Source organism: Amia ocellicauda, chromosome 6 (assembly GCF_036373705.1).
Source record: "Amia ocellicauda isolate fAmiCal2 chromosome 6, fAmiCal2.hap1, whole genome shotgun sequence".
Classification (NCBI taxonomy): domain Eukaryota; kingdom Metazoa; phylum Chordata; class Actinopteri; order Amiiformes; family Amiidae; genus Amia; species Amia ocellicauda.
The window spans coordinates 45752977-45777014 of NC_089855.1; the positions used below are offsets into that span (position 1 = coordinate 45752977).

Below are 24038 nucleotides of genomic sequence, written 5' to 3' on the forward strand. Positions count from 1 at the left end.
TGACACAACTGTCATCATTTTTTCGGTTTCCTTTCCAATCTATTGTGGTGGAGTACAATCAAGATGTGCTTTAAGTGTAGTCTTTCATCTTTAATTTGAGGGTAGTTACATCCAAATTAGGTGAATTGTGTAGGAACTACACCTATTTTTATATGTGGTCCCCCCAATTTTAGAGGCTCAAAAGTATTTGGATAAACTAACATAATCATTAATTAAATTGTGAGTTTCAATACTTGGTTGCTAATCCTTTGCAGTCAATGACTGTCTGAAGTCTGGAAGCCATAGACATCACCAGATGCTGTGTTTCTTCCCTGGTGATGCTCGTCCAAGCCTGCACTGCAGTGGTCTTTAGTTCCTGCTTTTGATTGGGGCGTTTTGCCATCAATTTTGCCTTCAGCAAGTGAAATGCTGCTCAATTGGATTCAAGTCAGGTGATTGACTTGTACTGTGAAGCGCTGTCCAAAGAGTTTTGAAGCACTTGGCTGACTGAGCAGATAACAGCCCTAAACACTTCAGAATTCATCCTGCTGCTTTTGTCAGCAGTCACTTCATCAATAAATACAAGGGAACCAGTTCACTTGGCAGCCATACATGCCCATGCCATAACATGCTTCACACATGAGGTGGTATGCTTCGGATCATGAGCAGCATTTCACTTGCTGAAGGCAAAATTGATGGCAAAACGCCCCAATCATAAGCAGGAACTAAAGACCACTGCAGTGCAGGCTTGGACGAGCATCACCAGGGAAGAAACACAGCATCTGGTGAGGTCTATGGGTTCCAGACTTCATGCAGTCATTGACTGCAAAGGATTTGAAACTCAATTTAATTCATGATTATTGAATTATACTTTTAAACCCCTAAAATTGTGGGGACCACATATAAAAATGGGTGTACGGCTACACCGTTCACCCAATTTGGATGTAATTACTCTCAAATTAAAGATGAAAGTCTACACTTAAAGCAAATCTTGATTGTTTCCTTTCAAATCTATTGTGGTGGCATACAGAGTGAAAATTATGACAATTGGGTCACTGTCCAAATATTTATGGGCCTAACTGTAGTAATAATAGTTCTTATAATCACACACACTGACACTCACACACTCATCACCCAAAGATAATAACAATAATGAAACTGTGAATTTCAGTTCTGCTTTTGTGGGGGTTAGTACAAGGACAGCACATGGACTCGCTTCCCTTCACAGCGCTCTGCTAAAACAGCTGGTAACGCAGTCTATCACCCCCCCCTGTTCAATCTATAGTCCAATATACTTATTAGTATGAATTTAATAAAACTTGTTCATATCTATATGCTTTCTACAGCTCTAGAAAATATTAAATGCACAGGTATATAACTCCACAACCGTAATAATCGTAACATAATATGCTAGTAAAATTCAATACATAATTCAAGTTTATTCATTGATTTTTTGACATACAAGAGCAATTTTTGAAACACAGATTTTTTTTTTTAATCCAACAGGTTCAAACGAATTTACTAATTCTCCCCACTCATATAAAAATATAAAGAAATCCAAAAGCCATGAGAATGCCAAAAAAAAATCACAACTGTAGAGCCCTGAGTGAATTTCAGACATAATTCACAAATATCTGCAAAAATATGTAATTGCTGAAGGAAGTGCAAGAATGTCCCCCAGGACGGATTCTAGAACATTCTGGAGAGGGTCAGTGCCAATTAGAATTCATTATAAATAATTGAAAAGCACAAAGTCATTGTGTTAAAGCACTTAAATAGGTAAATTATTCTTAGGAATCAATTATAAAAACACAGAAGTAGCTACATCCATCTACTGTATTAGGAGTTAAAACTGCACCATACACACTAGGCCCTGAATGTTGGTGCCTGCTCCCTTGTATGCTGGGTGTTGTGCAGTGGGGTTACTTTTAGTTTGGTTTCCAAATATTCCCTATGCCATCCCTTCTTCTCCCTGCTTCCCTCCCAGTTTCCCTCAGGGTTTGAACAGGACAGGCTGCATGCTCACAAAGCTGAAATTGTAGACTCTGGGCAGGCCCTGGTGCACGGTGCGGTTGAACTTGTCCCAGGAGAAAGGGGGCAGCCCTCCCTCCATCGTTGGCCCATTGATGGCCTCCGACACAAAGCGCTGGGCCATGAAGAAATCAGTCACCTGAGAGAGGGGGGTGGGGGTGAAGAGGGATGAAGCAAGCAAGAGAGAGATAGGGAGGGAAGTGGATAGGAGAGGAAAGGAAAGAGGGAAGAGAAGGAAGAAGAGGGTAGAGAGAGAGAGAGAGAGAGAGATCAGGAAACAACCACCACAATGATCAGTGGCAATGCCAAGCTGAAATCTGACCCAGCGATAACAGGCAGAGAAATGGAGGGGTACCTTGGTGTCATAGCAACCGCCGGGAGACGGGCGCTCTGATTGGAGGTCATTCCGGCAGCAGATGCTAAGACAGGGGTTCCCTTCAGAGTAGGGGTCATGTTTATAATCTGCAACAGAGATACAGAGACACAGGTGAGTACTGGGATACAGCTTTGGGATTCAATTACAGTACGGTATGTTTTTCCTTCTCACTTCTGGTGTGGTGGGTACAGGTACAGAGAGACAGACAGGCAGAGAAATGTAGAGATACGCAGGCAGACGGGCCCCTTCCCCTCACCGTTGTATCTCATGGCATGCTTGAGAGTGGGCAGGTCGTTGACGGAGCCCTGGTCACGGCGCAGGATCTTGGCACGGGCACACAGCTCGTAGGAGAACTGGTCCCCCCAGCGCTGCTGCGCTGCCGGGTACCCACTGGCGTTGTACACCCGCTCGTGGAACGGCACATTGTAGGAGGGCCAATACCCTGAGAGGAGGGTGAGAGAGGGTGTGTGAGTGTGTCTTATAGTGTGTCCACGTGTCAGTATGCAAGTGTAAGTGCGTGCGTCACCTCTCCTCAGTGTCTGAGTCTGGTCCGAGTGCTCCACAAGCCCAGGGATCTGCTCCACGATAATCAGAGCGCCGTCCTCCAGCCGGCTGCCCAGAAACACCCTGTTCAGATCCACCACCATGTATTGATTATTATAGGTGCCTGCAGGGGGTGAAACACAGGCAACATGTACAGGGCCCTGAGACAGTACAGTACAGTGTGCTATGGCACAGTTACCAATCCTACTGTTTCTGCACTACTTCTATTAAAATTATTATTAATTATTCCTGCAAATTCCTATTGATATTTGTACCAATACTACTGTAGCGTTATGTTGGGTGTATTTGGATAAGAGCATTTGGGCTCTGATCTGAAGCACTGATCTAAAGAAGACCTCTCCCCCCCCAAAGTTATCAGATTTCCTTAGCTCATCAGCTTGGAACTGGTTTGCATCAAAGTGACAGTTTTGGGGAGGATGGCACCGAGAAGAGGCCAAATAGTTTGGAATTCTGCTATGAGATGTCTGGAGAAAGGGGCCTGTAGGTGATAAAAACTCTTTGAAGTGGATGAGAGCCGAAATCCCGACATAGAGCTACGAACCCGGGCCAACCGGCATTTCCAAAAGATGGCATGGATTGACAGTCATAAATCAACCCCCTCCAATAGGACACTGGGGGCTGAAACCGAAATCCAATCAAGAACTCAGGGACCAATCACCTATTGATCTGACAGACTATAAGGAACAGCGGACAGTCTTTCTCGCTCTCTCTCACCTGAACCAGTAACTCGCTGCCACAGCTCAACCTGTAGCTCTGTTGCCAGAACCGGAACCAGAAACCAACCAAGTCTTTGCCGGCAACAGAAGAGTTAAACTGGGAGAAGGACATTGAGCCGTACGAAGAATTCTTTTAAAGGACTTTATTAAATAAAGAACTTTACAGACTGCGCTGCCCGCCTGTGCCCACCTGATCAGTGGAGTTTTACAGCTGGACAATTGACTAAGTCGACTGTATACGAAAGTGTTCAGTCATTTAAATAGCTATTTGAGTCTTAAGAAACTTGACCCTTGGAACAAACAGGGCCCTGCTTTCCTCAAAGACTTCGTCTTCAAGTAACTACAGTGGAAACCCTGCTTACAAAGAAGATTTTGTGCACAACCTTGGAGCCTTCAAACCAGTGGAAAATCTGTTTGGAAACGACTCTACTTTCGCGAAACCCCAACTTCCAGGTGCATCGACTGAGTGGAAGTTCTTGGACAAAGCCGAACCGGACTGCCTTTGTTCCAAACCACACGGACCTCGTGCCGTGTGCGGTTATCTGAGCCCGAAGCCAGAGAGGCCTCTCTGCGACGAAGTTCAGATAAGTTTAACAGTTTGGAGTTCATGATTCATGACATTTGAGAAATCAATTAGAAATGTTAATCTGTGATTCATAACTCTAGAATGTGTAATATCATTTAGTTTTCTTAAATATAAATGTGTATTGCATTGTTTTGTTGATAATTTTAGAAATAAAATCTGTCAACGCTGAGAAATATCTTCTCATTCCTGTTTAACTGTTTAGTCTGAAATTGACACAAGTTAATAGACACCAGATTATTGGTGGCCCTGCCTATCCTTAATCATTGAATAATAATCAGTTAAGGGAAATTGTGGTAACAAGTAATGATAGGATCTCTCGGCACCTAAACGTAAATGAGACTGATATATATATAACGAGAAGTCACCCGACATTAAATACTAACCTGCGTAGTTATTTAATGTCTGGCTAATAATACTAACGAGAGACTCACCTTCGTCTTACTAACCGGTATTGTAGTCAATGTGTTTATAACCTTTTTTGTTTAACGATTTGTGTGATATCATATGCGATCCCATGGTCTTTGATTTGGTCACGGAAGTGATTTGTCTTTGATTTGTTGATCTAGAGTTGAATTTTAATTAGTTTTTCCCTTTTGTATAATTAGTGTAGTGCTACATTTAGTCTTTGTTTTGAATACATTTGACAATTTAGATCTTTGGAATTGGTGTCTGCGTCCAATTATTACAGAAATTGAGTTCTACAAGATTCCAGGATTCGTGATAAGGTGATACTATAAATTCACTTCTTTAATTGAAAATTATAAGTGTACCTTACGCTACACTACCATTAATAATACTAATTATATTTATAATACTGTTGCTGCTGCTTTTGCTGCTACTACCATTACTTCTGCTATTGCTATTCAAATTACGATATATACTACTTATAATTACCCTGTTATGGTTACTACTACAAATACTACCACTAATCATCTTATTTCTGTTATTATTACAATTACTAATATTACTGATAACATTAGCACTACTTTTACAATATTTTACTACTACAGCTTCTACTACTACTACTACTACTAACACTACTAATTTCTATACAGTATATAACCATTATATGTTTAGGACTTCTCTCTCCCTGGCTGTACCAGAGTTGTAGCGTGCAAAGACCTCTGCCCACTGCTGGCCGTCCCGGGCCAGGGCATGTGCCAGCCGCACCCTCTGCCAGGCCAGCAGACTTTGGGGGGTCACCAGTTGGTACAGTGTGCGGTTGAAGATGCTGTTGGTGGTCTGGAGCATCACCAGACCACTGCCCAGCAAGTAGAAGTCATCCATAGACACCAGGGAGCCTGAGGGATAGACAGACAGATGAACTTTATTATCCCCAAGGGGAAATTGTTTTTGCAGCCAAATTAAAACAAATCTATGAAATTACATTAGATGAGATGGGGTGGGGACAGAGAAAGAGAGAGAGAGAGAGATTTAACAATTTACTGGGAGGGAGAGAGGAAGACCCTTGACCCCTCTTGGACCTGGGTAGCATCCAAAGCATGTTCATGAATTGCGATTGTGCTGACTGGTTACATGACCAATGACCAGACTTGGGGGTAACATGTTAGGAACGTAACACGCTACTGTAATAATATTATGTCTTAATAAGGAGTTCATATAAAGCATTAGCGTTTTAATTTGAGTAATAATATTAGGTACTTGTCGGCAGGTTTCTCGATACATTCATCTAAATTATGTGGCGTTTAAATCGGAAAGCAAGTAGCAGTAAAATTCAATAAGACTTATTTGCTCATGTGCGCCATATCTAAAACCCCAAAACAGTCCACACAGCATGTAATGTACATCCAGTGGCACAACTTGCACTGTTTGCTAATTAAAAGAATAGTTTCCGGATATTGAGAAAAGAACCCCATGTCTTGTGCGCACACGTGCCTGTGTATGCTCTGCTGTCAGACGCACAGAGCTGAACTGTCGGCGTTCTTATGAAACCCACTCCAAGCCACGCCCACATGATTTGAAAACACATTGGTTGTTGGAGTAACTGTCAGTCAGGTTTAATGCTGCAAATCACTTTTCAGGAACTGTTCGTCAATCATTCTTTTAACATGGCCAATCAGTTGCAGAAGACACTTGTCGGTCTTTTGATGTGGCTAATGGCCTTCTTCATTTATAAAAGTAAGGCGGGATTCAAAAACTTGTTTTCATTCAAGGAGGTTCAGGTAGTTTAATACAGACAACAGTGACCATAAGCCTTTACCAAGATTTGTTTTTTTTTTATTTCCCGGTATGGATTAGAGAAGTCACTTAATTTCTGCGTTGATATATATTGAAAGATTATCTCAATTAAAGTAAATTATTAAATGCTGTTAGTTTTGTGAATGGTTATAATGAAGCTAGTAAATTGCAATATTTAGTTTGATTTTACAGTGTTGATTTATTTTGTACTTTAACAGCCTCCTTGGCAGTGAATTCCATGCAGGAGATGCACAGCAATCTCTACTGAGCTCCCACTTTATCCGTATTTACGCTTTTAATTGTTGCACAGTTTAGAGCAGATTACTGGCAGATTACTTTGTTTTCTATTATTGCTGAGCCTTTGTAATGAAGTTGCTGATTAACAAAACTGTGTGGAAGATAATATCATCCAGCTGGATTCATTTACAGTTTTCTACATAGACAACCAGAGAACTAAGGTAACCCACAGCTTTAAGTTTCAGTGTATGGAAATTAGTCACATTGTTTTGCAGGCCAAAATGAAGGAATGTAGCGGGTAATAGAACGATTAATGTAACACTACATTTTAAATTAATATTACTTTTTTCTCAAGAAACTAATATATTATATATATTATGGTTTTGTCGGTAACAACCCAAACACTGGTCCTGACCCATGGCCCTGCCCTCCCTCCCTCCCTCTCCTCGGCTTTGACCCTTGACCTCTCTCTCACCAGGGTAGCTGCTGAAGGACAGCTTGCCCGTGGCGATGCTGGGGTCGGTCAACCGCAGGTCCCAGTGCTTGTAGATGCGCAGGGTGGCAGCGTAGGTGTACCAGCTGGAATGGGACATCAGCAGGTTCTCAAAGCCAGGCAACACCTGAGACAGGGTGTGGAGAGAAAGCCAATCAATAACCAATAATAGTTTTTTCCCTAAACTATCCTTCCCAACAACCCTCCCATCTCTCACTCACCTTGATGAGGGCTGAGCAGTGGCCCATTGCTGGCTGGCCGGGGTATCTGAGAAGAGTGAGGGGGTCCGAGGGGGGGTCAGGTACCAGGGCGGGGATCAAGTCCAGCAAGTCCCCCAAAGCATTGATAAACTGCACAGCAAACACTGAGAGAGGCTGGGGGGGGGGGGGTGCAGAGACAGACAACAGGACAGTCACATGACCAGGTGATAAACATGCGACTGACTGATTGATACACTGACAGACTATGGAGCGCCATTTGTGCCAAAAGTCTTCGTCCGTCAATTTGGTAGTTCATTGGGAAATTCAATCGGAAATTCATCAGTTTGGCCATTAAGCCGGCAATTTTCTCCATAGTGTAGGAAATTCATCCAGGAATCGGTCAAGTAATTTATTTACTTTTTCATTTGTGTCAATTAATCCATAATTACATTTATCAACTATGTAATTAATGTGGCTATTCATTAATATAAAGAAACAAACCACTGAACTTCCAGACAAACCTACAGACAAACCAATGGACTTCCAGACTGACTGATGAACTTCCAGATGAACAGCCCAACTCTCAATCATAAACTGTGCCAAACCCACTTCTGTATTTCTAGCCAATAGTAGCAGACACGCTTATTTTAACCAATAAAAATCCAGCCTCACATAAAAAGGCTTCAGCCAATAATGTTGCAGTTTATTAGATAGGGCGTTTCTCTGTCTCACCTTGATCTGCATCCATCTGTCCAACCATCCATCCCCTCCCCATTAGAAAACCCAAAACACCAAAACACAAATCCGTCAGGCTATAAAATGGTACAGTTTTTACTCCTGTGACATAGAAGGACAAGCATCAATGGATTATATTTATTTCAAAATAGATTGGAGCCTCTTATCAATGGGGGGGGGCAGAGGTGGGCTTGACATTATTGGGGGGCTTTTCTTTATACCTTGTTGGCACACATTTATATATTTATTATTTAACAATATCCTCAAAAGGAGAATTAAAACATACAGAAAGATTTGGGTTTTAAAAGTTACAGCTTGCAAATCAGTGATGCAACACAACTAAAGGAATAGGCTAATATTAATTCAAAAGAGGTTATTAAGCAATTACTTTAAGACCATTAATGTACTGTATTTTTTAAATGTGTACAAGAAAATAAACTAAAATATACTAAAGCCAAATAAACCGCTAAAAATTAACACCTTGCCCTAGCCAATCAAAAAGTAAATCCATTTATTATTATTCCTCAATTTCTTAGCAGAAACCCTTATCCAGGGTGACTTACAATTACTATATAATCACATTAGTTTTATATTTTACCCATTTATACAGATGAGCATTTTACTGGAGCAATCTAGGTAAAGTCCCTTGATCAAGGGTACAACAGCAGTGTCCCCCAGCTGAGTTTGAGCCCACGACCCTCTGCTGCAGAGTCCAGAGCCCTGACCACTACTCCCCACTACTGCCTAATGATTAAATACATTTAAACCTCATTAAAATACATACAGTCTGCCAGTCTTTGTTAAAATGCAAAAAGCATTCTTAAATAAAACAAATTAACAATTAATACAAGAGAATACAGTAAGAACGTCAACCCTGGCATGACCTGATTATGCTAATTATATTACTTATCGTGCACAATAGTATTTTTCTTGCAGCTGTGAGTGTTGACGACTGGCTGTTATCATTCAAATATACATATGTTTGGGTCAACACCACACTGTGCACTGTCCATAACAGTACTATAATAAAATACAAAATTTGACCTTTGTGCTGGAGTGGCTATAGGGACAACACATTTTGGGGCAGCTATAGTGCCCGCAAGCTACCCCCATACTGTTACATGGAGAGACAAGAAATGCCCTATCTAATAAACTGCATCATTATTGTCTGAAGCCATTTAATGCGAGGCTGGATTTGTATTGGTTAAAACTGGCATGTCTTTTCCTACTGGCTAGAAAGACTGCAGTGGGTTTGGCACAGTGCACGACTGACAGTTGGTCTGTTCATCTGGAAGATCATCAGTTCCTCTGAAAGTTTGTCTGTTTATATGAATTATCAGCCACATTAATTACACAGCTGATAAATGTAATTATGGATTAACAGACACGTGAATCAGACAAATTCATAACTAAAAAACGAATTGTTCCTGGATGAATTCACTGCTCTATGGCCAAACTGTCGGCTGAATGGCCAAACTGATGAATGTCCGATTTAATTTCCCAATGAACTACCAAATTGACAGACGAACACTTTCGGCACAAATGGCACTCCATAGCCAGACACTGATTGACTCTGTACCTCCTTCTTGTACTTCTTGGCCCAGTGGGCGGCGCCGGCCTGCAGCCCGTCCATCTGGGCCAGGAGCAGCCCAGCCTGGCGCCACAGCGGGTCAGACTGTAGCTGCTTCACCTGCCCCCGTGCCCAGCTGTCCTGCTCACTGAGAGAGAGAGAGAGAGAGAGAGAGAGAGAGAGTGTGTTACAGACATGCATTGTAGTATTATCTTTTCACACTACACTGTGAGGGAGAGAGAAACCGAGTCACACCTTATGAACTTCTGAACTAGGGGCAGCACCTTGGGGTCCTTGATCACATTAGGGTACATGTTGGTGTAGTGGCTGAACATCTGCCTGATGTAAAAAAACAAAAAAGGCACAGATACACATGTAAAAGAACATCCTTATGAACAACACAATTTACTTCAAATCTACAATAAATTTCATTTAATATTAATGCATTATTTATATTTATTTTATTTACTCACGGAGCTGTCAGGTAGCCTTCCAGGTATCCAGACAGGAAGGAATTGACTGAATCAGACTTGGGGGATTCGCCATACCCTGCCCGGAGCTCCAGGACACCCCAGCCACTCTCCAAAAGGCTGTCATTATAGTAACCATAGGCATCGCCCCCCAGCTCCATCACCCCCTCCTTCAGATTCACAGCCTTGTGATCAGGGTCCCAGTACACTGTGGCTTTCAGGAGCTCTGATAGGAAGAGAGAGATGGGGTGAGAGAAGAGAGGGTGCAGAATTCAGAACGGATAATAAAGTGGACATTCTTGTGCAATATTAGTTGTACTGGAGAGGGGGAGAGGAAGAGGGTGTTGGAGACGGAGGAAGTGAGAGTGGAAGGGGGGGGAAGAGAAGGGAAACAGGAGGAGCACTAGGAATGGAGGGGGGAGAGAAGAGAGAAAAAGGGAAAGGGGACACAGTCTGTGTAGTTACGGAGTCAGAGACAATACAGTGCAGTAATCAGTTACTGTACTCTGCACCAGAGATCAGCTGACAGTGTCTGCGTGTGTGTAGATGAGTGTGTGAATGCATGTAGTGTGTGTAAACGGAGTGTGTATGCATGTGCGGAGTGCGTGTCTGTGTTTGAGGGTGTCAAGATGTATGGTCTGTGTGTGCGAGACTGTTGGCACACTGTGAGAATGGAAGCGCACTGTAAGTCTGGGAGTATATGGGGAGTGAGGTATGTGCATGTACTCGGTGTGTGTAACCTACTCTGTGTGCGGTATCCGTACGTAGCCCACTGTTCCATTGTGCGTTAGGAAAACGGAGAAAACGCATTGAGCAAAACAAAGCGACACAGAAACGAGAGGACACACATTAAATTAAAAAAAAAATGTAAAGTAACCACCAATTATCGGAGCAGAAGATACTCTTTCCGCAGTGCTTGAAGACACGGTGCCTATCTATATATACACAAGTCTCAACTTACTGTACGTTCGTCCGACCCTCACGTACACGGCAAAGAGGAACAACACGAAGAACCACCGCGCCATTCCCGAACACAACATGGAGCAAACTAATATTAATTAAAAAAAAACGAATTATGAAGAGTTCCTCCCCTCTCCTTAAACTCCCTCTTCAAATGTCAGCCCGCTATATCTCCGACACTAGTGAAGTGAAACCTGGCTGTTTTGGTTGGCATCTTATGTAAGGAAAAGTCCCAAAGTTCTCTCTCTCTTCATTGGTGGAGGCGGACAAGCCCGGGGCTGTGATTGGAGGACTGGGCAAGCATGGATTTTCTTTACACCCCTCCCCCCGAAACTGGAACCTGAAGAAGATTTGACGTCCTATCTGTCGTTAATCCGTGGAGGGGGTAGGGGGCGTGTAAACAGTGAGAACAGTGAGTTATATTCCTCAATTGGTGATTGTGGTAAAATTGCCGTGATTTATACAACAGAGCCCACCTTCATTGCAGTTGTACTGTACCTCTCCAGGACCAGAGTTGAAGACCGCAGGGTACTATGCTAAGAGATGCGGTTAGAGTTGGCATATTCTTAACAACTACATGTATAGATATTTACTGATTGACATATTTCGTATTAATCAATCTTGACAGTATGAGTATGTTCAGATATTTACTATGTGAGGGTACCGTTAAAACCCATGACGCTGTGACTCGAGTTAGCTGCTCTGCGGGTTACGCTAAACGGGGTATAATGTTTTAACATAAAGCTCTGGAAAAAATTAAGTGACCACTTAACATTGATTTCTGAACTTGGAGTGGTCTCTTCATATTTTTCCAGAGCTGTATATAGTAGCGTAAGCGGCCGTATTGTTACACTACACGTACAGTAGTCGAATTGTAGTATAGTGCTGTTACAATGGGGGCTAGTGTTACTTGTGGGAAGAATGTGGGAGAATGATATAGTGTTTGAAATTAGTTCTTAAATACATTTAATATTACATACATTTTGGTTTTCTGTTTGGATATATTTGTTTTTTCAAGATTAAATACGGCGAATTCAAAGACATTGGCTAAATGTGGCCTTTGGGTTGGAATGCAACAATAAGTGTTATAATATCTGTTGCAATGCATTAAATAGTAGTTTTATAGACAAAAACACTGCCTATACTAATACTTATATGATTGTGATTGAAGATTCCTATAGAGGAAGAACGTTCCACACTCAGAGTTCTGGGCTCTACTAGTGACGTAGTAGAATGGTGCTGTAACAGTAGGGGCTAGTGACGTAGTAGAATGGTGCTGTAACAGTAGGGGCTAGTGACGTAGTAGAATGGTGCTGTAACAGTAGGGGCTAGTGACGTAGTAGAATGGTGCTGTAACAGTAGGGGCTAGTGACGTAGTAGAATGGTGCTGTAACAGTAGGGGCTAGTGACATAGTTGAATGGTGCTGTAACAGTGCTGTACCTAGTGAGGTAGTGCTGGTACTATAGGGAGTTTTTACTAGGGTGCTGAAGTGGGAGTACACTACACTACATATGATAGTGGGCTACAGTGGGGAACAGACAAACAATGTATCAATTACATTTGGAATGTAATATGAGGGCGCGTGTATATGTGTGTGTGTTGTAGCTCTACCGCACAGATCTGGGCTGGAGGTCCTTGTTGTAGGTGTAGTACATTCTACTGAGAAATAGGAACATAGTCACGATTATGTATTATAAACAAAAATTGCTTATTCAAATAATTTATCATAATTAATTTCATTCTGATCACTTTGCTAACATACTTATTTTTGGATGCAATACTATTTATCAAATCAAGCGCATAAAATATGTACTATTTACACAGAATTTTCAATTTTATATAACTATAATTTAAAAACATAAATGTAAATATGTAAAAAGCTCCACCCCAGATGGGACTCGAACCCACAATCCCTGGCTTAGGAGGCCAGTGCCTTATCCATTAGGCCACTGGGGCTATTACAACACGTGATGGGACTTCGTTTCTTTTAGCATTGAAGCCATCTTTATGTTTATGACGTCACACTTTGCCAATAAGGAGTATGTGTTTCGATGACAATGCCTTATATACTAATGAATACATACATAAGAGATTTTCGGTAGCTAATTATCAAAACGATTATCAAAACAACACGGAAGCTGTAATTCTGTAACCAAGGAAACATATACTCTGCAATCGGATACAGTGCAAACTATAAACTCTGTCATAAACCTCAGTGAATCAGTGAAATAAAAAAATCATATTTAATGTTTGACAAATACATTTCTGTCGCTACTTATTTTCTGGTAAAATCCAGTTAAAAAATGGACGTGAGACGCCATCACCATGGGGACAGAGCTTTGGTTCAGACTGCTGGGTTCGGGCGCCTCCATTTCAGAGTTCATCGCAGGGGGACACCGAATATTTAATCACATTTGCTAAACATGAAATAACCAATAGTATATATATAAATAATACAATACAAATAATACAATTTTTGTTGTAGGAATATTGTATTTAAAGATAAGTATTTATTGACCAAACCCTGAAATACATGTATTTCTAGTATATATTACTTTTTAAATCTCCCTGAGATTTTGGCGAGTGCAAGTTTGGTATCTTCGCACATGCGCCGAAGCGTGGTAACAGTTTGGACCTCCGTTGTCTTTGGTGAGTGTGGCAGTTTGTGTTCCAATACATTTTTATTTTATTACAGAAAATTAATGATTTGAACGTGTCAAACAGCAGCGTGTTTATTCGGAGCAGCGGCTGTACTGTAAAACAGAACAACTGCAGCAGCGATTCTAGCTTCACAATAAAGGAATGACACTCATTTTGTCTCAAGTAAATTGTAGAAAGTACTTTTCCGGACGGGACTGGACTGGTGTTGGTGTGTTTGTGTGTGTGGTGGTCATGTGTGACGAAAGGCTTGTCTCTTTCTGCAACAAACTGAATCATTGTAGCCTCCGCAGCAGCAAGTGAACTACAGATCAAGTGCCAGGGGTTGATTATATTGATTGTTTTCATCGTTGCCTCGGCTCAAAGCTGACTGCCCCTGCTACTGCAGACTGACTGACGGGCGGATTGTATGGAGCATTATAAGGGTCAAAATTAAATCTTTAATTATACAATTAATTCGTCAACCCACAACCTCGGGTTCATAGCTGCGTTTCTTAACCACTACGGCACATACACAGTAAAGCACCCAGCCAACGCAGCCAACTTGCCTAATTAGGTGTAGTCTATATGACTGAATTATTGGAATTAATTTAAAATAAATGTATACATTGAGAAAAATATGTGTGTATGGGGTTATAGCACTCTATTACATATGCTTTTTGCACATTAATAATACAGCACTTTTAAGTACTCATCACGGGTCAAAACGGACTGTGAAATAGTGTCAACATTAGTCCCCGCAGCCCCGCCCACAATCACTGCGCCATCGATCACCCGCCCCTGCGAGCGATTGGCGCCTCGGGAAGATCAGAAACCGCCTCCTCCAGTGATTGACAAGCATCGTTTGCCAAATGAAATTGGGAGATCATTTTGCAAATTAAATTCAAAGATCAATTGGCAAGTTAAATGGAAAGTGCACTTGGCAAACAGATGATTAATTAATTTACGAATTGAAGGATTAATTTACTAATTGACAAGTTAATTGAATTAATGTACGAACTGACGAATTAATTTAGGAATTAAATATTTAATTTTGACTCTTATAATGCTCCATAGGATAGGATTGCACTGTCTGTTTGCAGTGGCTGCTGCTGACCTGCCCCCACAATGCCTCTATTCGGCAACACCTTCAGCCCCAAGAAGACCCCCCCTCGGAAATCCGCCTCCCTCTCCAATCTGCACACAGTAAGTCCCCCCCCACCACCTTCCTGCTCTTCTTACACTGATACTCAGTAACAGTGCAGTGGACTGTGTGATACATGACACTATTCCTATTCCAGACTGCCAGTAAACCCCACAGTACACTGTAATACAGCAGACTCTTACACCTGTACAGTGGCTGTAACATAGCATGTAGATGTTTGGTTATTATATACCTTTACAGTGGCTGTAACATAGCATTGCTCCTGTAAAAACCTCAAATGGGTAATTGTGTGTAAAAATAATGTGATATTGTAACGACTGTAAATCTCCCTGGATAATGGCCTCTGCTAATGAATATATGAATTAAAATGCTCTGGTGCTGGCGCCCCCTTTCTGTCTGTCTGCAGGGAGTTAACTCCAGTGTTGTGGAAACTGATTCTCCCTCTATCACTCTCCCTCTCTTTTTTTCTGTCCCTTGCCCCCCCCCCACCCCCACACTCTGTCCTGGCCTCCCAGTTGGACAGGTCCACTCGTGAGCTGGAGCTGGGCCTGGAGTACGGGGCTCCAGCCATAACCATCGGGGGCCAGAGCCTGAAGTTCGAGGAGGGACAGTGGATCACAGGTCTGGAACTGATACAGTAACACTGTCACAGTGATACAGACACTGATACACTGAGACACTGTCATAGACACCAATACACTAACACTAAAATAGATACTAATACACTATTACACTGACATATTGATGCATGACTGACAGATACAGATACACTGATACTGTATGTAGTTACAGCTGTGATGTTAAGATGGTGCCGTGTTTGTGTGTGTGTGTCTGTGTTTATGTGTCTCTCTTTTGTGTATTGCGTCTGTATGTTAATCTGTGTGTGTGTTAATCTTTGTGTGTGTGTGTATGTTAATCAATGTGTGTGTTAATCTGTGTGTGTATGTTAATCTATGTATGTGTTAATCTTCTTGTGTGTGTTTCTGTGTGTGTGGCGCTGCTATAGAGTCTGGTGGCGGGGGGGCGTCTCAGAGGGAGCTGCAGCGGCTGAGGAAGAGGAACCTGCAGCTGGAGGAGGAGAACAATCTGCTGAGACTGAAGATTGACATCCTGCTGGACATGGTGAGGCTGCAGATACACCTCACAATACTGCACCATATGACAGCACAGCACTATACTGCACAATATGACACCACAGCACAATACTGCACTATAGTATACTATACTACACAATACTGCACCATAGGACAGTACAGCACACAGATCCCTGTGCACAGTTACCTGGGTAGACCGAGCAGCTTTATTCACAGCAGTGGTGTGTGACGGCACAATACAATGAGCTAACCTTACAAATACAGCTCTCTGATGGACTAAAGTGCATGTAATACCTCTCATACACAATGTACCCGCTCCTTCTCTCTCTGCCTGTCTGTCTCTCAGCTCTCAGAGACGACCGCCGAGACCCACCTGATGGAGAAAGAGATGGAGGAGGTGAAGAACCAGAGTCGACGCAGGAAATGAGAGAGAGGGAGAATAAATGGATTGGGGAATAAGAGAAACAGAGTGACTAGATCCAGAGAAAGTTATATAAACCAATACATATAAAGTATAAATATCTATACAAAGTGTGTGTGTGCTGTGGGCCAGTGTGACCCCCAGGACTATGGCTGTTGTGCTTGCCTGTATTGTTATACTGCTATTTTTATTTTGTGTAAATGTTTGTAAATAAAGAACACAAGTTTTGTGAATAGCTCATTGTGGGTGTTTTATTATTATTATTAGTCTGCATGTGAGAAAATGGGACTGAGGCTTTTGGAGGAGACAAGTGCAGTCTTTGTAGTTACAACATCATTTATTTTTATCATGTTACCTTGATTTTACCAATTTTGTTACATGCTACACCATACCACACTCTACCATATTTAACCATATTGTTACCACACTATACCACACTACACCTTACTGTATTTTTACCACAGTACACCGCACTACAATTTACTGTTGTGGGGTACAAGTGTCACAACCTCATACTTGACCCAAGGTCCTGAATGACATTTCTTGTTCCCTTATGACACTTCTGGCTCCTACACGTCTTTTACTTATTGGGCTCATTTTTGCATTTTATAAAGGGATTGTGTTGTAGAAACGGCTCAATTTGTCTTGGGGCTATTTCCACCGTATAATCAATAATAGTAATAATAATAACAATAGTTATAATACAAAAACACTTACAATAATATGTATGGTATTACATACTATCATGAACCTGAACATACCTATTATACTACAGCTGCTAAGCTACCTACTTTGATGTACTCTTACTGAAGCACTCCTAACCTAAATTATACTGTTACTACTGCAATTACAAACTATCACTGATAATAACATGATAATACACGGCCAGCCCATGGCTCCCCCCAACTGAACAACGTGACAAAACTAATTTTCTCCTGGCAGTGATTACTAGGGCTTAGTGTCATGGCCACTTTAGAGTACAGTGACAGGAAGTACTATGTTAATCTGCTAAATCTCGCTGGTGGAGAAGGTGGGGTGGGGGGTCAGTGAGTGCGTGACGGACGCCTGCCCTGCACTGAGACGTTAATTAAAGACGCAACAAACAGGGCTACAGTACAAAGGGGGAACAATCAAAGCCTTCTTTCATGGGCTTTAGTGTGCACGGGATTAAGGAGAGGCTGGCAGCGTGGCACTGTTAAATCCCCCGGGATCTACGCTGGGTAATCAGGGCCAGTTAGTGTGAGACACGTAGGACCACAGGTGTATGTAAAGAGGGAGGGTTACTGGGGTCAGAGGTTGGAGGGCAGAAGTCTCACTGATGCACTGACTGACAAACCAATACACTTGACTGACTGACTGACTGAGACACTGACTGATACACTGACTGGCTGACACACTGACTGACTGACTGATACAATGACTGACTTACTGATACACTGACTGACTGACACACTGACTGAAACACTGACTGACTGAGACACTGACTGGCTGACACACTGACTGACTGACTGATACAATGACTGACTTACTGATACACTGACTGACTGACACACTGACTGAAACACTGACTGACTGAGACACTGACTGACTGATTGACACACTGATTGACTGATACACTGACTGACTGACTGAATGACTGATACACTGACTGATTGACTGACTGACTGAGACATTGACTGACTGACACCGGGACTGACTGATAAACCAGTACACTGTCTAAGACACTGATACCCAGAAGATTGTGAAACAGAGAGGGGTCGGGGAGGGGGGAGAGGGTGTGAAAGAGGAGGAGAGGGAGAGAGAGGAGGGGGGTAAGGGTAGAAAAAGAGAGGGAAAGGGTGAGGGAGAGAGAGACAGAGGGGAGGAGACAAAAGCAAGAGGGAGGGAGTGAGAAAAAGAGTGCGAGAGAGAGCGTAAGACGAAGGAGATCAGACGAGCCTTAATTCAGAATAGAAGACGAAGAGGACAGCAGGAGGCATTTGAGGGGGAGGTAGGGGTCTGGGAGAATGGTTTGGAAGGGGGAGACAGAGTGGATACCCTGACTGAGACGGGGGTTCCAGATTCCTCAGCTGAGGTTTTTAACCAGTGTCTTTTCAGATGCACTGTCAGCCCACGTCAGCTGGAAGAGCACAGTGCAGGAGTGTGTGGCACTGAATTGGGCCGCTCACCAGTACAGGACTGAAAATACACACAGAGGACAGACACAGGCAAGAAAGGCATGCAGGCAGGCAGGCAGACAGACAGGTAGGACAGACAGAGATACAGAACAGACAGGGAGATAGACAGAGAGACAACACAGACAGTTAGTGAGTCAGATAGATAGGACAGGCGGACGGCCGAGCGGACAGTCGGACGGATACGCAGTCTGAAATCATGGTTTGTGTCTGAGCGAAGGAGAAAGAGGTGAGTGTCAGTGTATCAGTCATTCATTGCATTAGTGTATTAATCAGTCAGTGAGACAGTCACTCAGTGTATTAATCAGTGATTCAGTGTATCAGTCAGTCAGTCAGTCAATCAGTCAGTCAGTGTACCAGTCATTCAGCCAGTCAGTCAGTGTATCAGTCACTAAATCAGGCGAGTGTTCGTGAACATGTGTGTGTATGTGTGTGTCTGTCTGTCTGTCTGTCTGTCTGTATGAGTGGTAGAGAGATATATATGCACAGATGGAGGAAGATTAGAGACATTCGGACTATTAAAGAGAGATTACATTCCAGAAAATAACACCTTTATTTTAGGAAACCTTTAAGACTTTAAAAACTAAAACAAAAACCCAATGTGGATCAGCTGGAGGTGCACTAAGAACTAAACCTAAATTAAAATGGGGAGGGGGGAGAAACTGCCCAAAAAAAAAGACTTGAAAAATAATCGAAAAATGAACTGAACACTGATTACCTGTACAGAAATTGTGTCAGAGTTTATTTTCTTAGCTCAACTGAAAATATACAGTGGCTCCTCAGCCTAGTCCAGCCCAATCCAGTTCAATCCAGTCCAATCTAGTCCAATCCTGTCCAATCTAGTCCAGTCTAATCCAGTCACACTGTTCTGGGGTAGTGAGATTTTCAGTTCGAGTAATGGGTCCTGCTGGGGCAGTGGGGGGCTTGGTTAGAACACAAATGAAGCAGAAGATAAAAAATGATCAAAATTATCTCCCACCCTGTCTCTTCCCCCTCTCCCTCCATTCTCCCTCTGTTCTGTGCTTCTCCCCCCCTGCTCTCCTCTTTCCCCCTCTCTCCTCTCCTCCTATCCCAGTGTCCACTGTCAATAACCCATGTGTTTCCTTCTCTCCCATCTGTCTCTGCAGGAGTGTGTCTGTGTACCTCTGTGTGTCCTTCTCTCTCTGTACCTTCCTTTCTGTTTCTCTGTGTCTCTTAGTCTCTCTCTGACTCTTTCTGTCTCTATACGTCTACCACTACCCCTCTCTGCCTCTCTCTCCCTCGCTCTGTGTGTGTGTGAGTGAGCGAGTGACTGAGCGAGCACCCTCACCCCCCCCAACCATTAAGAACATGGGTGTGGCACGCCGGGTGAGGGGAGGGGAAGGTGAGTGGCACCCCTTGCCTCCCCCCGATGGCGGCTGGGGCTGGATGGTGCTGCTCGGCTGCTTCATGGTCACAGGCTTCTCCTACGCCTTCCCTAAGGCTCTGAGCGTCTACTTCAAGCAGCTGATGCGCGAGCTTGGCGTGGGGTACAGCGACACGGCCTGGATCTCCTCCATCATGCTTGCCATGCTGTACGGCACTGGTGAGGAAGAGGGGGGATTTGGGGGGGGGCAGACCAGAACACAGCAAAGCACAGCACAGCATAACACAGTACAATACACTACAGTACAACACAAAATGTCCAGACCAGATCAGAACAACATAACACAGGGTGTGTAGAAGTAGAATTTATAAATCAATTTCAGGAGTAAGACAATTCCGATGTTGTCACACTCACTTACGGTCAAAGAGTATAAATACTCCGTCATCAACATGCCCCCTAGCGTTTGTTGTTTTGCATAGTTTGGCATTGACTTGTAGCCCTGCTTCATCCAGCGCTACACTGAACTCGCCACTGACCAGTGCTGCTCCTCGACTTGTCTCCGACCGATCGCTTGGCAATGGATCCCTCAACGCCTCCAGCTGCTGACTCTCTCTTGGAACTCAGCGTTTCTGCTGCCTCTCCAGCTAGCACCTCTGCTGCTCCTGCTCTTCCTCCAACCGACAACGCACCTCGGCGTTCCCTCTGCCGCGGCTCCGGCGTTGCCCGGCACGGCTCCACTTCTTTACCGCTTCAACTTCCCAATTCAACCCCACCATCCATCCTTGCATCACAGACCTCTGTCCTCATTCTACCGACTGCTTCATATTCCACCTCAAACGAAGCAAAACAGATCAACTAGGACACGGTGCAAACATTTATTTGTTCCGCCATCAGTCCCTACGAACCCATCACCTCCCTACTTCAGCTCCATCACTCCCAAGGAGCCACACCCACCGACCCGTTATTCACAGACAAGAAAGGACACATCATTACCAGGCACTGGTTCCTCTTCCTTCTCTGCCAGGTCCTGACACGAACTGGGTTCACCACCGAACAATTTTCTGGCCATTAATTTTGCATCGGAGCTGCCTCTTCCGCTGCACACAAAGGTATACCAGATCACCTCATCAAGTCTCTCAGACGTTGGTCTTCCCGAAGCTTACCAAACCTATATCCAATCCAATATCAGGGACATCCAACTAGCTCACGCTAGAATCTATTCTTAAAACGGTGCAGGTGATACAGGGAATTCCACTCTTTTGGGGGTTTGACGGTCTAGACCCAGCTTCAGATGGTCATTCCTGTAGCCAAGAGAACAAGCCAAACCAAAATCACACACCCTTGCCACCACGCTAATCTGTGTTGTCCAACTACTGAAGTGGAATTTTTAAATCAATTTCGGGAGAAAGACAACTCTGATGTCATCACACTCACCCCCCCTAGTGTTCATTGTTTTGCATCCCACCCCCTCCCCTGTCACCGCCTCTGCAGCAGCTCCTTGGCTTAGTCCCCATAAGGGGGGGGTTTGACGGTCTGGACCCAGCTTCAGACCATCATTTCTGTAGCCAAGAGAACAAGCAAACCAAAATCACACACCCTTGCCCCCACGCTAATCGGTCTTGTCCAACTTCTGAAACCAAAATGCAGCTCTGTCAATACTGTGCCTTCTCCACCATCTATCTCTCTCTCTCTCCCTCTCTTTCTCTCCAGGACCGGTGTCCAGTATGTTGGTGAACAAGTTTGGCTGCCGACCGGTGATGTTGGTTGGTGGTCTGTTGGCGTCAGGGGGGATGATTACAGCGTCCTTCACCACTAACATCATCCAACTCTACCTCACCGCCGGGGTCATCACAGGCAAGACTCATGACTTCTGTCCTCTCTGACCTCTCACCCTTCAATATCACTGCCACACATCCATAAAGTCCATGAAATCCTGAAATCCTGGAAAATAAATCCTAATATTACTGTTTTATCCTCCTCCCTCTCCTTCCACCTGCAGGTCTGGGCTTGGCCCTGAACTTCCAGCCCTCCCTGATCATGCTGGGCAGCTACTTTGACAAGCGGCGGCCCCTGGCCAACGGGCTGGCGGCGGCGGGCAGCCCGGTCTTCCTGTCCACCCTCTCCCCCCTGGGGCAGCTGCTGCTGGACCACTACGGTTGGCGTGGGGGGTTCCTCATCACAGGGGGGCTGCTGCTCAACTGCTGTACCTGTGGGGCTCTCATGAGGCCACTGGAGGGCCCGCAGATGAGGGCAAGAGTGGGAGGAGGAGAAGGGACGGTGGTCCAGGAGCTGAGAGAGATGCTGCCCTCCAGAGTGGGGGAGGAGAAGAACGGACAAAACATGAAGAGGCAGGACAGGAAGAGGATGAACAGCAACAAGACGAGCAGCAAGAAAAAGCTGCTGGATTTCAGTGTCTTCCGCAACAGGGCCTTCGTGGTGTATACCGTGGCCAAGTTCATCACAGTGCTGGGCCTGTTCGTACCCACAATCCTCCTGGTCAACTACGCCAAGGACCAGGGCATCCCCGACCAAGAGGCCGCCTTCCTGCTGTCCATCATTGGCTTCGTTGACATCGTGGCCCGCCCCACCTGTGGGGTCATCGCGGGGCTGACCTGGGTCCGGCCTCGGGTGGTCTACTTCTTCAGCCTGGCTCTACTGTTCAACGGGCTGACAGACGTGTGCTCAGCCCGGTCCACGGACTACCAGGGGCTGGTGGTGTTCTGCGTGTTCTTCGGGGTGTCTTATGGCATGGTGGGGGCACTACAGTTCGAGGTGCTCATGGGGGTGGTGGGCAGCGACTCTTTCCCCAGCGCCCTGGGCTTGGTGCTGCTGGTAGAGGCCCTGGCTGTGCTCATCGGGCCCCCATCTGCAGGTGAGAGGGAGTGTAGGGTAGAGGGGATGGCTTGGGGAACAGGAAGGTAGAGGTGAGGGGAGAGAGTGAGAAGGGTGGGAAAGAGCTTAAAGGACCAAGGTGGAGGAGGTAGGGGAGAGAAGGAAATGCAAATTGAAGGGGGGAGGTGAAAGAGGTGTAGAGAGGGGAGAGTGGGGTGGGGGAGGAGTTTGCGTTTGCATTGTTTTGCTTTGCACCTTTCTGATTGGCTATAAATTCTTTGCAGGCCGATTGGTCGACACCTTTAATAACTATGAGCTTATCTTCTACATGGCGGGGGGGGAGCTCATCCTGGCTTCCATCGTTCTGTGGGTGGCCTTCTACTGCTGCGTGGGGCGGAGGCAGCGTCCCCCAGACAGACCCCCAGGGGCGGAGCTGGAGGTGGATGGGGAGGCGGGACTCCCACTGGGTGGAGACAGCAGCAATGGCTTCCACCACAACCACAACTCCTCCTTGGAACTGCCGCCAGGCAATTATGCAGATGACCACACCCCCGGGGAAGGGGACCTGCGGGAGGAGGATGAGGAGATGGAGCTTAATGTGGAGAGGGGAGTGGAGAGAGAAAGCTTCTAATTAATCAATTTGCACCACGTATTCCAATTAGTGGACCTGCCTAATTAAGTTGCTCTGACCCCTGCCTTAATTAAAAACCTAAAATAATTTCAGAAAAGGTCTATACCAAACTGTGGTCAATATCACTACATGACTATTGGATTGCACTACACTGTACTTCTGCATACTGTTGTATTGTATTTCATTGCACTGATACTGTACTAGAGCCAGTAAATGGTGTTGTATTTTACTGTATTTTACTGCAGAGCAAAGCCTGGCTGAGTGTGATGCTTAAGGCCTTGTTAATCACTGCTAATCGGACTGCAGGGATACTGACCTCCTGCACTCTCTGGAAATTAATCTGTAGTTTTAATTTAATTGGAGTCTAGAGAGCCCTGTCAAACTGTGAGTTTTTGTTTTGGTCTTGTTCATCCATCTTGGCAAATGCAAGAGTTAAGTGACCCAGTGGTGGCTCCACGAGGTGAAAATACCAGTTATAAAACTGTACTCTACTGTGTGTGTTGTTACTCAATGGGGTTTATATAATCCTGGTGTCTGTGTCTATTACTATGGAGACAGAATCTATCCAGGCATTCCATCCCTGAACATTCCAGGTCCCAATGTTGTTAGAGGAGTTGGGTCA

The 24038-nt window shown here is 44.3% G+C and overlaps 3 protein-coding genes and 1 non-coding gene across 4 annotated transcripts; 2 read left to right on the forward strand and 2 right to left on the reverse strand.

Annotated features, from left to right (window-relative positions):
• Window positions 1-1393: 1393 nt before the first annotated feature.
• On the reverse strand, window positions 1394-11336 carry LOC136751557 (phospholipase B-like 1). Its single transcript, XM_066707266.1, has 11 exons — window positions 11118-11336; window positions 10160-10382; window positions 9942-10025; window positions 9696-9834; window positions 7403-7555; window positions 7164-7308; window positions 5353-5553; window positions 2913-3053; window positions 2643-2828; window positions 2366-2472; window positions 1394-2149 (listed from the first exon to the last, which is right to left on the reverse strand). Exons 1-11 carry the CDS (start codon window positions 11194-11196, stop codon window positions 1973-1975), a joined length of 1635 nt encoding a protein of 544 aa, XP_066563363.1. The 5' UTR covers window positions 11197-11336; the 3' UTR covers window positions 1394-1972.
• Window positions 11337-13000: 1664 nt separating this feature from the next.
• trnar-ccu (transfer RNA arginine (anticodon CCU)) lies at window positions 13001-13073 on the reverse strand. The gene has a single exon. It is a non-coding gene; the product is annotated as a tRNA-Arg (tRNA).
• Window positions 13074-13695: 622 nt separating this feature from the next.
• Window positions 13696-16669, forward strand: cby1 (chibby 1, beta catenin antagonist). The gene is made up of 5 exons (XM_066707274.1): window positions 13696-13766; window positions 14832-14960; window positions 15435-15540; window positions 15926-16041; window positions 16360-16669. The coding sequence occupies exons 2-5, from the start codon at window positions 14883-14885 to the stop codon at window positions 16438-16440; spliced, it is 381 nt and encodes a 126-aa protein (XP_066563371.1). The 5' UTR covers window positions 13696-13766; window positions 14832-14882; the 3' UTR covers window positions 16441-16669.
• A 1663-nt stretch (window positions 16670-18332) lies between these two features.
• Window positions 18333-23860, forward strand: slc16a8 (solute carrier family 16 member 8). The gene is made up of 5 exons (XM_066707275.1): window positions 18333-18837; window positions 19736-20172; window positions 21664-21807; window positions 21953-22825; window positions 23070-23860. Exons 2-5 carry the CDS (start codon window positions 19938-19940, stop codon window positions 23414-23416), a joined length of 1599 nt encoding a protein of 532 aa, XP_066563372.1. The 5' UTR covers window positions 18333-18837; window positions 19736-19937; the 3' UTR covers window positions 23417-23860.
• The last annotated feature ends 178 nt before the right edge of the window (window positions 23861-24038 follow it).

Coding starts and splice junctions, on each gene's coding strand:
- LOC136751557 (XM_066707266.1), bottom strand. CDS start 11,196: ATGTTGTGTTCGGGAATGGCGCGGTGGTTCTTCGTGTTGTTCCTCTTT. Junction 10,383..11,117: donor GAGGGTCGGACGAACGTACA/GTAAGTTGAGAC, acceptor TCTTCCTATCAG/AGCTCCTGAAAGCCACAGTG. Junction 2,150..2,365: donor GCGGTTGCTATGACACCAAG/GTACCCCTCCAT, acceptor CCCCTCTCTCAG/GTGACTGATTTCTTCATGGC.
- cby1 (XM_066707274.1), top strand. CDS start 14,883: ATGCCTCTATTCGGCAACACCTTCAGCCCCAAGAAGACCCCCCCTCGG. Junction 14,961..15,434: donor CCCTCTCCAATCTGCACACA/GTAAGTCCCCCC, acceptor CTGGCCTCCCAG/TTGGACAGGTCCACTCGTGA. Junction 15,541..15,925: donor GGAGGGACAGTGGATCACAG/GTCTGGAACTGA, acceptor GCGCTGCTATAG/AGTCTGGTGGCGGGGGGGCG.
- slc16a8 (XM_066707275.1), top strand. CDS start 19,938: ATGGGTGTGGCACGCCGGGTGAGGGGAGGGGAAGGTGAGTGGCACCCC. Junction 20,173..21,663: donor TGCCATGCTGTACGGCACTG/GTGAGGAAGAGG, acceptor CTTTCTCTCCAG/GACCGGTGTCCAGTATGTTG. Junction 21,808..21,952: donor CACCGCCGGGGTCATCACAG/GCAAGACTCATG, acceptor TTCCACCTGCAG/GTCTGGGCTTGGCCCTGAAC.